Raw genomic sequence first — 15,931 nt, forward strand, 5'->3', positions numbered from 1 at the left:
CATCATTTCAATACTCGTACATATACATATTGTTTATTACACATTGTTATACTTAAATACAATAATTTTTACCACAAAATTAATAAATACCCAACGGTAATATAACGGCTATAAACGGCTATATTTTACCTTATAAATACATATCTATTCAACTCATTTTTAACCACACAAAAAATCTCAAATTTTCTACCTCATACATATTTTTCTCTTCTCCTACTATTTTTCGGTACAAGCTCAAAATGTCTCGCTTACTACTAGTCTTTATTGCCATATTTATTGTTATGTTTAATGCCTATACTTTTACCATAGAAATTCCACCGAATGAATTGTATTTCGTTGTAGTAATGTTTGGATTCATGTATTTATTTTTATTCCTTACAATTCTTGTAGACTTATATGTCTTGAATTATTAATCTAAGAAATTTTATATTTCATAATAGTTATCATCATGGAAAATCACCAGAGTAAACTTGGATCTCTGGTGGTGAGGTATTCACTTTTCAATCCATCGCCAAAACTACATGCCCTGGAAGGTAGATGTAGAGATGCATCTGGAATCTTTGGATTTACTGGAAACACTTTCTGAAGAAAATACCTCGTCAAATATAGACAAGGTAAAATCATTAATTTTCCTTCGTCGACATCTTGAAAAGGGATTGAAAAGTGAATACCTCACCACCAGAGATCCAAGTTTACTCTGGAAGGAGTTGAGCGACAGATGTTTTCACCAAAAGGAGATCATGCCTCCAGTATACCGTGATCAATGGACCGCTTTACGGTTCCAAAATTTCAAAAAAGTCAGCGAATATAACTCTGCGATGTTCCGAATAGTATCTCATCTGAGATTTTGTGGAGACCAAGTGACAGATCATGACATGCTGGAAAAGACGTTCACCACTTTCCATGCATCGAACGTAACCTTGCAACAACAATATCGTGTTCGAGGATTTACGAAATATTCTGAACTAATTACTTGTCTTCTAATCGCAGAGAAGAATAATGAATTGCTGATAAAGAATCACCAATCCCGTCCGACAGGTTCAAAAGCGTTACCTGAAGTAAACGCTGTCAACTCCGAAGAACCTGAACAACGGAACTATATTCCGGGTGAAGGACGAGGTCGAGGTCATGGTCGTGGTCGTGGTCGTGGTCATGGTCGCAGACGTGGATACAGACGTGGTCGAAGTGGTTATAATCATAACCATTCTTACAATACCACGAAAGATTATCATAAGAAGCAGCAAGATGAAAAGAATCACGATTATCCACACAAAAAGGGAAAATACCCAAGTACTTTCAAGGGTAGTGAAGATATTTGTCATAGATGTGGCACAAAAAGACACTGGTCTAGACTTTGCCGTGTTCCTCAACATTTGTGCAATCTATATAAAGCATCCTTGAAGGGGAAAGAAAGAGAGGTCAACTTCATTGACCAAGAACCTTTATGACTCCACTCATCTTAATGCTTCCGACTTCGATGGTGATCTTGCGCACACTGTTGTTGATTCTGCTGCTTTCACAGAAGACTTCTAGATTAATGATGCATGTATGTTTTCCCATGCTTAGGAATGAAGCAAAGTCCAATATTTTACCTAGTTACTTAAATATAAATATGTATAATATGTGTAATATTTATCAAGACTGTGTAACACATTAGTATTATATAATATAAGTACGTTTTTCTCATTAACTTTATTTTTGTTTTAATATGAAGTTATCATATGTAAAAATCAAATTGTGTGGCTGGAGAAATCTGCACACCGGATAGTGGAACAACGCATACTATTTTAAATGATAAAAAGTTTTTCTCAATGATAAAGCCAACGAAAACTTTTGTGAATACGATATCAGGTCCTGTAGATCTGATTGAAGGTATTGGTAAGGCAAATTTCACACTGCCAAATGGAACAGAATTCAATATAAATAATGCTTTATTTTCACCAAGATCCAAACGAAACCTATTGAGTTATAATGATATATATTCTCATGGATTTAATACTCAGTCTACAAATGAAGGTACCATGAAATATATATGTCTTACGACATCCAAATTCGGAAAGAAACAAATTTTAGAAAAACTACCTATGCTCCCTACTGGATTGCACTACACATATATAAATGCGATAGAATCAAATTCGGTAGTCATTGAGTCTTCAATTTTAACGACATGGCATAATCGTTTAGGTCATCCTGGTTCTATTATGATGCGAAGAATAGCTCTCTCGTCCCGCAACATCCTCGTCCTCCTCAGCAAGTTCGGGACCACCGACGAGCTACTCGGCCTCATCCTCTGCGCCCGATCCCGCAGCGTCCTCCTCGTCGCCCTCACCTCCGTCGTCGGAAACCCCCTTGCCGATGACATTGTTGCTCTCAGTCAACGGTTGCTCCGACGTGTGGATTCCACAAGGTAAACTAATCACTTTTGGTTTTGCCTTTTTGTTTTTGGTTTAGGGAATTCAAGAAGTTTTTGAGTGAAAAAGGAAAGCGATTTTGTTGTAATCCAAGACAAGACTAGATGAAGAAGCTGAGAGAAAAGTCAAGGCTATGGTGTTTTTATTTTATTATGTTGTTTTGAAATGAATTTAGTTTTGAAAGGATCGTTGGTCTGTGTTACTTATGTGAAAATGAAAGAGAAGAGCGATATAACAGTAAATCGGATTTACTGTTATATTTACCATCGAAATGAATGATTTACTCAATTATTAATATGATTTACGGTCGGATTTACTGTTCTCGATTGTTCACGGAAATAGTTAGTAAATCGTAATTATTGTTAGATTAACTAGTCTCATCTCTAATACTTTTCATGTTAGATTAACTAGAAAATGTTACGATAAATAGGAGTTACTTTTGTTCTTATTACCGTAAATAAGATCTACTTTTGTTCTTGTTACGGTCAATAAGATTTACTGTTGTTCTTGTTACGGTAAATAAGATTTATTGTTTTCTTGTTACGATAAATAAGATTTTGTATTGTTCTTGTTATGGTAAATAAGATTTACTGTTATTCTTGTTACGACAAATAAGATTTACTGTAGTTTTTGTTATTGTTAATTAGATTTACTAATTTTTTGTTATGGATGATATTAGTTACTATGATAGTTAATAATATTAACCTAAGGGTATTATTCGAATATTGGAATGTTGTCATGATAAATTGACTATTTTCCTCAATATGTTAATAGTTGGGCTATAATTTTAAAGTAAGGATGTCATTCTGGCTAATTCTTTAGCCGACCCTTATTTTTTTGGTAATGAATTCAGATGAAATTCAACGACGTCTTCAACAATCCTCAATACACACACACACACACATATATATATATATATATATATATATATATATACACATATACATACATACATGAAAAGACACAAACAAACAAAATTATGTTAGCGATATAAGCCACATAAATATAAGTGTTTGTGTTTTAGCCAACGTTTTGTAAATTTTTCTTAAATAGTCAAAAACTTTTGTAAATATTTCGTGAATAACCATATTTACCATAAATTTACTCTATATTTTTTGTTATTTTGATAGCGTAAATAGATTTACAGAGCAATTTACAATAACTAATGAAACATTGGCTATTTCAAAATTTCTAATGTTTCATATGGCTAGATAGCCGCAGAACCCTTTAAAAATTGATTTTAAATGTGTTATTGGATTTGGGGAAGTACTAGTAAGGCAAAATGAGATAGATAAATAAAGAGGATGTAAAACGAGTTAAAAATGAAAAAAATAATAAAGTATATGGATGTGAAGAAATATTTAGATCTAAATTGCAAGGTTTGGTCTATTATTGTACCATGAACAAGTCTAGATTTAAACAATCAAATCTTTTTTGAAACAAATTTCAAATTCTGGACCTTCAAATTATAAAAGCCAAAGATAAACTATGTGTTGATGACTTTCCAGAAAATATATTTTACTCTAAAAAATTACCTATATAGGCTGAACACTTTGGATACCGAAAACTAATTGAGTGAAGGTGTAAACAAGGCACTATATATAGTCAACTAACCATTTTAAAACGTTGTAATTTTAATATGGCAAATGTTTAGAAAGTTTAGTTAATTTTCCTTAACATGTTGGCCTTTTACAAAAATACATTTATTTGCTAATTTTCAGAAGGCTAAAAAAACATGATAATTAGAATCCCACAAATTAAGTAATTACTTCCCTAATACACGCAATAAATTATTTATGAAAAAAATTGCTACTGTTTCTATATCCTCGGAAAAAAAAAATGTTATTTTATAAAGATATGGAAACATAAATTAACTAAGGATAATTAGCTGAGATTAATATAGCAATTGAGAAGAAAACCCCTAACAATCAAAGAAAATCAACAAACAATTAATGATTATTAACGAAAATTAATTGTGGTGAACTATTTAAGCCTAATAAATTATCAATGTTGATTAACAAAAAATTATTGTGATGAACAAAACACGATTAAACAAGTAAAAAATCTGAAAACCGTACAAACCAACCGCCTATGAATTTTAATTAACAAATTTGGATGGGTTTGTTCTTGTTGTTGGTACTGATCTTCTTCGCTGACCCAAAGCGAAGCGCTTCTTCGCGGTGGACCGTCACTCTCCCTCCTTCGCCTCCGCTTCGCCATTGCACTTGTCAACTGCCGGTGGCGGCTCCCTTGGTCGTCAATTTTTCAGAGCAAACTCAAAAATAGGTGGTCGGTGGGTTTGAATTTGTTAATTGTTGGTGTATTTGATTTTTTTTGGGCGAGTCTTTTCAGTAGAACTAACGAGAGAGAGAGAGAGAGAGAGAGAGAGAGAGAAAAGAAAATGTGAGGCTCTATTAATTAGAGATTTTGAATAATAAATTGAATTTTTTATTTTGAAAAAAAATCTAATTAACTAATTAATAAAGGTATAAATCATCTGCCACATCAACTTGTTGGCTATTTGTTTAACTTTTTTTTAAATTTTAACTATATAACAATTCCTACATTTAAAATAGCTTAATTGGTGATAAAAATTTAGAAACAATATTTAAATTTTTGGGAAATATCAAGGGTGCAAAAAGTTGAAATGAAAGAACATGACGGAGAGTTTTTCCCATAACGTTACTCATTGATCCGGCGGGGGATCAGATCATATAATCTCGGTGGCGAAACATTTAAGTACGATAGGTTCAAAACTTAGAACGTGGGACAAGTTGGAGATCTCCCACGAGAGATTGAAGCGGTCAAAAGAGAGATTTCAAGAGCCCATGGCCAAGATGACCGAATACACAAAGTAAATGATGGATTATTACGATCTCTCAATAGTAGACTCGAGACGCATATGGCAACGGAGGAGATGCATTGGAAACAAAGATCATGAGTGAATTGGCCTAGCCACAGAGACAAGAACACAAAATATTTACAGGAAGACTGAATTTCGTATCTGTGAATCTCTTTTAGCTCTGATCATATCCCGAATTCCCGAGACTTGTTATTGATTCTAACTAGAAAACAACTCACTAATCAATAATGCTAATAAAGTAAACTTCTTATTAAATTCAGTAATCATTCATGTTTATTTTATTATTTTCAGTGGGAAATATTCCTATCATCGTGCTGGTCGTGGGTTGGATATAGAGGACCGCGGCCGAGAGAGAACACCGAAGGCCGGCGGAGAGACAGGGGTGACGCGACTTTTGTACTAGTTCGGTCTAGATTAGAAGCGACAAGTCGCTTCTAATTTTTTGGTAAGTCTAAACGACATCGTTTTAGTTAAAATTGATAATTGCGGAGAAAACAAGGAGCCAAAAAATTCGAGAACGTGAAAGTGACATGTCGCTTCTAATTTGTGGAAAAAAATATTGTAAGTGACAAAGTCGATTCTAATCTCATAATTTTGACTTTTTCAATACAGATTGTTTAGATTTCTGTTGACTATGCTGAAAATGATTAGTCGCTTCGAAAAATATCCGTCGCTTCTAAAAGTAGTTTTTTTGGTAGTGTATCAATATGGGAAACGGATCCCGCCCATATGCCCATATGGGTAGCTTTATCTATTTTATACTTACATAAATAATGCAAAATTTGATAATATTTGTTTTAAGAAATAAAGCTTCTGGAAATGAACTATTACGTGGGTTGATGATTACATGCACAAATTCCATATTGTGAGCTAAACAATATTTCTTGAAAATTACTATTTTCCATTGGGAGTGGCCAGAACTCAGAAGCGTTTTTTATTATTTTTCGCTCTATTATAATAATAATATCACCTTACACGTCACTCTGAAGACTTGGCATGCCTCTCCCTCTGGGTCACCAGCCTAGGTAACTTTAGAAATTGTAAATAGATAATAAGGGAAAATTAATCAGGATGGTGAATCTGATTACCTATCTTTGACTATATAATCTATTGGATATAGTATAATACATATTACATAAAAGCCTTTTTAGCTGTTTTCAACATGTCTGAGAAAATGGGTTGGTGGGTCTACGCCTGTTACTGTGCGTGCGTCTTAAGCCTCAGGTCAATTATAATCTCTCACCTTTCTTCTTTTACTAAAATTACAAGTGTCAGTGTTGTGCTTAATTAACGACCCACTAACCCACGTTTCACCTTTATCTATTTTATTGGGTTTCCCTCTAATTTTTCCCATTAAAAATGTTACTCGCAGCCCTTTTGAACTAGACGTGCGTTACGACTTGCACGCAATGAAACTTGTAAACAAAAACAACATAGTGCTGTACAATAAATTACACAAATTCGTATATTATTTTAACAGTTATTATTATTAATGGAAGAAAATGTGTAAATAAGCGGAGATAGATTAGGAGAAAATGTGATCCCGAAGAATAGGAACGTATGAGGTTTGGCGTTGTCTTGGTCAATACTCAAGTTAACGGATATATAATGGTCTCTACTCTGTAATCGATATATAATAGCAATACTGTCTTTGTTAGGAAACTTTTCTTCATAAGTAGACTGGTCCTTATAATCTCAATATTGCCCTCATTAAAAAAGCTGTATAAAACTAAAACATTATATTCCAATCCAATATATGAAAAAAATTACATACAATAAACAAGAAAATGTGCATAATATTTTACTCACGTGCCGCTTTTACTCACGTGCCGCTGCGATAATAGGAAAATCCTTTTTTTTTTTCCTTCTGGAAAGATGGAATTTTTCCTTGTGTTTAGGGTTTATATTCAGAGATGTGACACGTGTCCGAGATAGAAGGATGAGTGTAGTTAGTGGGGTTCACTTCAGTTTCTTCATTTTCAACAGAAACAAACTACACTCACCATAATCCACGAACACCATAATTCTCTCTCAACACTTTCTCTTTATATTCAAACCCACTCACTCCTGATAAATACACACAACACGAATATCTCTCCCTCACACACACGCACACACACAAAAACATATCTCAAACTGTCATTCTGTTTTTCTAGTTCTTTATGACATGTCAGTCTTGTAGTTGAATCTCCCAAACCCCGTACGTGAGACCAACAAAACAATAAAACAGACACCTCTTCTTCTTCTTCTTCTTCTTCTTCTTCTTCTTTTGTCTCTTTTCTCTTTAGCGTCTCAACTTTTCTATTTCAAAAAATGTTGGGCATGTTATTCGGTTGGCGAAAAGCTTCCAAGTGGTAATTGTATTCAATTTTTTAGGCAATCTGTCGTATATTTGTGCCAGTTTCTGCGTTTATAATTATGATTATGATTTTTGCAGTAAGAAAGTGATAAAAGAAGCACAGTGTCGTCTCAAGCTACTGAAGATCAAGAGGAACTCCATTGTCAAATATCTCCGTGAAGACACGGCTCATCTGATCAAGACTGGTCATGAAGATATTGCACTCAGTCGGGTACGTAATTCATGTAAACAATCAATCTTCGTCTTTATTTCAATTTTGTTTCTATTTCTGTAAATGTAAAGCTAACGAACGATATATCTCTCTGATTCCCAGGCTGAGCAGCTTATCAAAGACGAAAGCGTCGCAGTGGCTTACGAGCTCATCGACAACTTCTTCGATTTCGTACGGACACACTTTAAGTACATCAGAAGGCACAAGTAGGGATTCTGTCATCATATTGTATGGTCTTCTTTCTTAATTTCTCTATTTCTATCGGCGATAACAACCTGCGTTGTGTGTTTCAGGGATTGCCCGGACGATATAAACGAAGCGGTTTCGAGTCTGATCTACGCCTCTGCGAGATGCGGAGATCTGCCAGAGCTCCGAGCGATGAGAGAGCTTTTCGAAGATCGGTACGGTCACAAACTCGTCATGGCTGCCGTGGAATTGTACCCCGGTAATCTGGTCAACCACCAGGTTTCTATTTTCCTCATTCCCCCTTATATTTTTGTTTCTATTGCTTAGCGTTAATAGTCCTTCAACTACTCTCTGATTTTTAACTTAATTCCTAACATGACGTTTTGGGAAAAAAAATATATTCACTCTTTTAAGTTTACAATTAATTTATTGAAGTAACAATATTAATTTTTTTTTTATAAATAATTAATTTATGTTTCAAAATACATCTCGTAAAACAATTAATTGACTATTTGCAGTCAATACACCACCATATAGTAAAAGGCATTTCTGTCTTGGTTTATTGATACGACTTGCGTTTGTAATGCAGATAAAAGAGGCACTGAACACAAAGTTTGTATCAGACGACATGAAGTTTAGAATGGTCAACGAAATAGCTACAGATTACTGTCTCCAGAGACGCCTCTTGGCGCTCGAATACACCCCAGACTGGAAACAACAAGAGGTAAATAGAAAAAGAGTACACTCGCCAAAGAGAGATAATTATTTGTTCAAGCTAATCTGACACATGTATTTTATAGCTCAAGGAAAGCAATGTGAAAGCCTCGTCTCCTTCTTCATCTTCTTCGGAAAGGTTGCCGGGTTTTGCTGACGAAACAACCACATTGGTCTGCCTGGACGACGTAGAGGAATTCCCGTCTTCTTTGAAAGACGATGAAGGATCGCAAAATGGGACTATCTTCAAGTTCAAGTCTCCGTCGCTGACCAAGAGACCGACAACCAGCTTCGACCGCAGATCATCGCACGAATCGTACTGGACCGAAGATCGTTCAAGTTCGAGCCCCAATAGTAGTAGTAGTCATAGTAGTAGTACTGATTCTCGGAAGAGAATCCGGAGAAGGTCGATTTGTCTCGAGAACAGCGAGGCCTACTACGATCTCCCGCGAAAGAACAGATCTTCTCGGCCAACCCGTTCGAAGAGGCTTGACTTCGAGTGCTCAAATTTGGAGAGCGGATCCGATTATTTGGCGGCGATGATGGTTGTTCCTCGGAGAGTGGTTGGAGAGATTCGGAGAGCGGAGACGATGCCTGTGGAGAGATCAAAGAAGAGCTTTGGAAGAGACGAGTTTCAGAGGTCGAACTCTTGCCCTGTGCAAGACCACCCTCTCCACGTTCATCCCAAGTTGCCTGACTGTGATGAGCTAACGGCTACTTTCTTGGCACTCAAGAAAGAGTTTCGCTCGAGCAGTGCTCAATGTTAGCTTTCTCTGTTTTGGTTCTGGTTTTTGTTTCTCTTTTTTGGGAGTTTTAAGTAGTAACTGTAGTATACAACTTGTATGCTGTTTTAACCGTTGATTCATCGTAATCTGGGCACGTTAATGGAAATTTTGAAATTGTCAATTGTATTTGTGGACGGCTATAGTATAATTGAAATTAAGTAATAATTAATAACGAGCTATTGGATTCTTGGCTCACAGGAAAAGGATTCTTATTAACAATAACGAAGTATAGCAAAGTGTAACATCGGAATAGCCACAATATTAAGATTATAAATATCTAAATCCAAGGAAAAATTGAAAACTTGTTACAACCCACGACATCCTTATTACCACAGAAATAAGGGTACAAGTACTACTCTGTCAACCTCTGATTATACACTCAATTTACGTATGAAGAAGATGGGATCTAAATTAAAGGGAAATAAATTATGAAACATAAGATTCAAGGTGACGCGTCCATGAAGAAACATCAAACAAAAGTTACTACGGTATCTCAAACTTGTGACTATTGAAAGCTGCCCAAAAATCGATGTGACCTTTGTCACAGTCATGAAAATGAATGTTACAATCATGAGTATAACGGAGCAACTACGCCCTTCACTATGCCTCTGCGCTGTTGAGGCATAAGAATAAGAACCACGTAAGATGTTTGAAGCATAGCTACAAAAAAAAAAAAAAAAAAAAAAAATGTAACTATTTGTATATCTAAGCGAATGTTAAATAGCGAATGGAGCGTCCCCACCGACAACTAAGGCTCATCCGATTAGGATAACCTATATCAATCATTTCACAAAACAAAAAGTTACACGAACATCTCAATTCTATCAAATTTGTTAGACAATATTATTATTATAATATTTTCATAATATAAAATGAATAAATTACAAAAATTCGCCTTGAACTCTAGGTTGAGTACAAAAAACTACCTCATCAATTTCAATTTTTTTTTTCTCACAAAATTAGCATTTGAACTATCGTTTTGTTGCATAAATGACTCTTCCGTCGATTTTTTAACCATTCCGTCCAAAGGTAAGTCATGTGAGAAGCATGCACAACATACATAAAAGATAAAATGGTAAACTAACATGTATGAGACTTCTGTGCCAAAAAAAAAACATATACAAGACCAAATTGATAATAAGTAATTTTGCATTATAGATTTAGCATTTTGTATTTTATTTAAGAAAAAAAAAACAACAAAAAAAAACAAAAACTAAAATGGATCTGGTAACTTGGATGTATACATTTCATCCACTATCACTGCTGCTTGCATTTCATCCACCATTTCTTCTTATTCATCATCGTCAGTCTTCTCAGTCTCTCCTTTTTTTCTTCTTTTTGTTCTTCTTTAATCAGAACCAGCTCTTCTTCTTCTTCTTTGACTAGAACCAGCTCTTCTTTTTCTTCTTCTTCAACAACTAGCATATTTGTCGCTTCTTCTTTGACCAAATCCGGCTCTTCTTCTCCTTCAAAGTCTTCGTCGTCATGTTCTTCTTCTTCTTCTTCTTCTTCTTCTCCTTCTTCGTTTTGGACATTGTTGTTATTACTGCTCTGATTGATGATCTCATCATCGTCATCGCGGTCATAAAATTTGGAGGCGAGAGCGGCCATCTTGACTGCATCAGAAGAAGAGCATTCTTCGAAGGAACGCACAAGCTTTATTCGGCGGAGAACTCTCGGAACTCTATCCCTTCTACTCTCCTCTTCAAGCTCCCGCTCCTCTCCACCACCACCACCGGCCTCGCTCCCGTTCAAATATCGCCGAGGATATTGGGGAAGAAGAAGTGAAGGTATCGACGAAACAATGTGGTGCAACACTATCCACCGGAGCTTCTTCGGCGGCGAGATCAAAGCCGTCAATTCTAGGTTTTGAGGTAAAAACAAGTCTTCCGCATTCATCGTGCGGCGCATCCGAGTTCGAGCGGTACTCCACAAACACATCAATGTTGAGAAACATTGTATCTCCGACGCTCACTTGGAACTTTATAAACACATTGTCAAGTTTGCTCCAATAAAAAAAGCTTGAGATTTCTTGGCAGAGATCTTGCCTCGGTACAACGAATTCAAATTGAACTTAAAACAAAACCTCAACTTAAAAATTTGGGAAGTTAATGATGATCAGAATATTGGCTTGGATTCTCTATAAGAGAAATTATTCGCACTGTATAATCAGCTTCGATCATCTGGGAAAGTAATCACCACTATCAAAATTAACAAACAAACAAAAAATCTCTGCTCAGGAAATGTGAATTTTTAATCTCATTGATGAATGTCTTCGAAGTTTGACATGTGTTAGTTTAATTCATGGGCGTTATAGATTTGTAACAAAAAATAAGTTATATAATTGGAATGTAGCCAAAATTTGCAAACGTTTAGGAAAATAGCAAATGACAATTATATTTGACTTAAATATCCTCATTAAACATGCTATAATTAACAAAACAATGTAAATAATTTAAAAAAATTGAAATATAATGATAATGGGTCTATTTTTGAAGCTCTCCTTGCCACAAATCTGTAAGATTTGGAATCATTCAATATTGAATTCTTATGAGAAATATATGGATTTTTGAAGTTTTAATTAGAAAAAGAAAATTGTATGAGAGAGAATGTATGTGACGAACTGTAGCAAAAAAAAAAATTGCTTAAAATAAAGAACAAAATGGAAAATTCAAATGGGTTATTCAAGTGCCTTCTCATCTGTTTGGCTATTTCTCTTAAAATTTCCAAACGTTGGCTATATCCCAAAAGTTAAGTTTATAATAACTTAGTTCGTTACAAATTTCACATCGTCACAACAAAGACGAACATTATATACAAACAGACAAACCAATGTTGATTTGAAACTATCATAAATGTTGTTGTCGCTCGTTTTCGGACAACGATTTAGGAGCCCCAAATGGTTCGACCCAAGGCCGGACCAAGTGGTCGCGTTCGAGCTCGAACGTGTCGGACTCGATATCCCGAGTCTTCCCTAAGCTGTGAATGTCCCTTGAGTTCGTCCAAGCACCTGAAAAGGAAGAAAGAACACGTGAACTACAAAGGGGGTGCCTCTGTTTACCTCTCCGACGCTCAACATTAGTGAGATTGAGGTGGAGTATAGAGGTTTTAGAGGGTGAGAGGCCAAAGATGAGCGAAACGAGTGAAGTATCAGTTCGACAGCGTTTCGGGACTCAAAAAAAATGGATTCCCTGACTCGAGGGGTCGAGCCTCATATTTATAGGCGACCTAGGGACGTTTTGGGGGGTCCCTAGGCTGAGCGCCGGCTCTGAGTCGGCCGTCGGGCGAGGGACGGCTCTGAGCCGGCCGTCGGGCGAGGGACGGCTCTGAGCCGGCCGTCGGGCGAGAGACGGCTCTGAGCCGGCCATCGGCCGAGCGCCGGCCCTGGCGCGCTGAGGGGAGTCCCAAGGACGGCCGCTATCGCGACCGTCGTCGTCTCACCGGGCCGGGACGGACCGGTAACATTAGCCCCCCGAGTTTCCGGTCGAGCATGGGTCAGGTGGAAACTCAATAGTTGTGCCGACGCGCGGACATGTGATGGACACTCTCTAGTTAGCGAGTGCACTGTAGAGGGACTTTGATGCATCACCGGGGACGGCCTTCGTGCGTCGCGAGGGATGGCCTTTGCGTGTCACGAGGGACGGCTTTTGTACGTCGCGAAGGATGGCTTATGTGCGTCGCGAGGGACAATTTTCGTGCTTCGTGAGGGACGGCTTATGTTGTCTTTTGCTTTACATGTCTTGTGTTCTCGATGTACTATCGTAATCGATTTGTACACTTTGTCGGTGCGTGTCTTATTTTCTCGATTTTCCGACGAATGCGTAATCGATTTGCGCGTTTTGTCGGTGCGTGGCTTATTTTATCAACCTACCAATGAAGGCGTATTCGATTCGCACGACTTGGCGTTGCGTGGCTTATTTTCTCGACTTACCGATGAAGGCATAATTGATTTTCACGTCTTCAGGGTGCGCGGCTTATTTTCTCGACCTGTCAATGAAGGCGTGATCGATTTGCACGACTTGATTGTGCGTGGCTTATTTTCTCGACCTACCAATGAAGGCGTGATCAATTTGCACGGCTTTGGGGTGCGCGGCTTATTTTCTCGACCTGCCAATGAAGGCGTGATCGATTTGCACGACTTGATTGTGCGTGGCTTATTTTCTCGACCTACCAATGAAGGCGTGATCGATTTGCACGGCTTTAGGGTGCGGTGCGCGGCTTATTTTCTCGACCTACCAATGAAGGTGTGATCGATTAGCACGGCTTTTTTGTGCGTGGCTTATTTTCTCGACCTACCAATGAAGGCGTGATCGATTTGCACGGCTTGGGCCTCGGGGGGCCTTGGTGTCACATAGGTGTGAACGGGTTTTCCGTGGACGCTGACTAGACCAGTTACGTCCGGCGGGCGTAGGCCTTTGGAACCCATTTGTGACTCGCTGCCCATTGGCGCACGAGCTGGGCAGCGAGCGTGGTGCCACATTTGTGTGACCAGGTTTTCCGTGGACGCTGGCTAGACCAGGTACGTCCGGCGGGCGCAGGCCTTTGAAACCCATTTGTGACTCGTTGCCCATTGGCGCACGAGCTGGGCGGCGAGCGTGACCCTATCACCTCACGAGCGTGGCACCCTTGGGTGCGCTTGTCATGTGATGGGCGGGGTAAGGTGCAGACTTGATCCCCCGGCAAGTGTGGCACCTTAGTGCGCTGGTCGCATTTTCGGGTTGAGTCTCTCGGGTCGAGTCTTGTGCCCTTGTGAGTGCGGCGCCACGGCGCTCGTGTCACGTTTGGGAACTCAATTGGCCCATTCTTTCTCTCACGAGAGCGTCGTGGAGCGAATTTTGGTGCGCCGTTAGGGGCGACTTTTGCTGTTTGTGGCAGAGCATTCAGATTTGTTATTGAGTACTCTCGTGAGTCCTCTGTTGACTGGTGACTTAGGAAGTTGTGTTCTTTTCGACACTAGGACTTACAAGTTGATTCATTGGTTCTAGGGCTCAACTTGAGGAATAGACTCGACTCGAGGAATTACACGTAAGGTCGACTCAAGTGCTAGTCATGTGTAGAAGTGGTGCGAAGACTTACCAGTCGACTCGTGGACTCGAAACTCAACTCGAGGAGTGATCTCAACTCGAGGAGTCATGTGGAGTCCGTACGAGGAGTAGTTAGTCGACTTGTGGACTCGGTATTCGACTCGAGGAGTGAACTCAACTTGAGGAGTCATGTAGAGTCGGCACGAGGAGTAGCTAGTCGACTCGTGGACCCGGTACTCGACTCGAGGAGTGAACTCAACTCGAGGAGTCATGTAGAGTCGGCATGAGGAGTAGCTAGTCGACTCGTGGACTTGGAACTCGACTCGAGGAGACATGTAGAGTCGGCACGAGGAGTAGTTAGTCGACTCATGGACTCGAGACTCAACTCGAGGAGTGAACTCAACTCGAGGAGTTACGTGTAGAGTCGGCACGAGGACTCATCGGTCGACTCGTGGACTCGGGACTCAATTCGAGGAGTGAACTCAACTCGAGGAGTCATGTGTAGAGTCGGCACGAGGACTCATCGGTCGACTCGTAGACTCGGGACTCAACTCGAGGAGTGCACTCAACACGAGGAGTTACGTGTAGAGTCGGCACGAGGACTCATCGGTCGACTCGTGGACTCGGGACTCAACTCGAGGAGTCATGTGTAGAGTCGGCACGAGGACTCATCGGTCGACTCGTGGACTCGGGACTCAACTCGAGGAGTGCACCCAACTCGAGGAGTTACGTGTAGAGTCGGCATGAGGAGTAGCTAGTCGACTCGTGGACTTGGTACTCGACTCGAGGAGTGAACTCAACTCGAGGAGACATGTAGAGTCGGCACGAGGGGTAGTTAGTCAACTCGTGGACTCGGGACTTAACTCGAGGAGTTACGTGTAGAGTCGGCACGAGGACTCATCGGTCGACTCGTGGACTCGGGACTCAACTCGAGGAGTGAACTCAACTCGAGGAGTCATGTGTAGAGTCGGCACGAGGACTTACCAGTCGACCCGTGGACTCGGAACTCAATTCGAGGAGTTGTGTGTAGAGTCGGCACGAGGACTTACCAGTCGACCCGTGGACTCGGGACTCAACTCGAGGAGTGAACTCAACTCGAGGAGTTATGTGTAGATTGTTTCTCTTCGGGACCTCCGGCCTAACCATCGGCTCCTTGAGACTTCGTTACACTTTTATTTTTGACTTTTGAGGGTTTCACTGAGTATTGTTTCCCATTAGCCCCCCGAGTTTCTTGTGTTCGTGAGACGAAGACCAAGAAACTCTCGTGTCGGAGGTATACAATAGTCTGTTTCAATGGGCAGAACAACTTTTATTGTAATAAAGAAGTTTTACAGCTTGCCTTGGCACTTGGCCTTTTTAAGAAAAAGAAAACAACATG

The 15,931-nt window shown here is 39.2% G+C and overlaps 1 protein-coding gene and 1 non-coding gene across 2 annotated transcripts; one reads left to right on the forward strand and one right to left on the reverse strand.

The window, feature by feature from the left end:
* Positions 1–7,358: 7,358 nt before the first annotated feature.
* Positions 7,359–9,661, forward strand: LOC149408169 (Ist1p). Its single transcript, XM_089628498.1, has 6 exons — positions 7,359–7,628; positions 7,712–7,844; positions 7,947–8,050; positions 8,138–8,309; positions 8,620–8,754; positions 8,831–9,661. Exons 1-6 carry the CDS (start codon positions 7,588–7,590, stop codon positions 9,509–9,511), a joined length of 1,266 nt encoding a protein of 421 aa, XP_089484624.1. The 5' UTR covers positions 7,359–7,587; the 3' UTR covers positions 9,512–9,661.
* Positions 9,662–11,643: 1,982 nt separating this feature from the next.
* Positions 11,644–11,737, reverse strand: LOC149408170 (small nucleolar RNA Z103). The gene has a single exon (XR_016301816.1). It is a non-coding gene; the product is annotated as a small nucleolar RNA Z103 (small nucleolar RNA).
* Between the last annotated feature and the right edge of the window lie 4,194 nt (positions 11,738–15,931).

The sequence above is a fragment of the Urtica dioica genome, chromosome 1 (assembly GCF_054948205.1).
Source record: "Urtica dioica subsp. dioica isolate 48M chromosome 1, U.dioica_male_clone48M_v1_H2, whole genome shotgun sequence".
Lineage (NCBI taxonomy): Eukaryota > Viridiplantae > Streptophyta > Magnoliopsida > Rosales > Urticaceae > Urtica > Urtica dioica.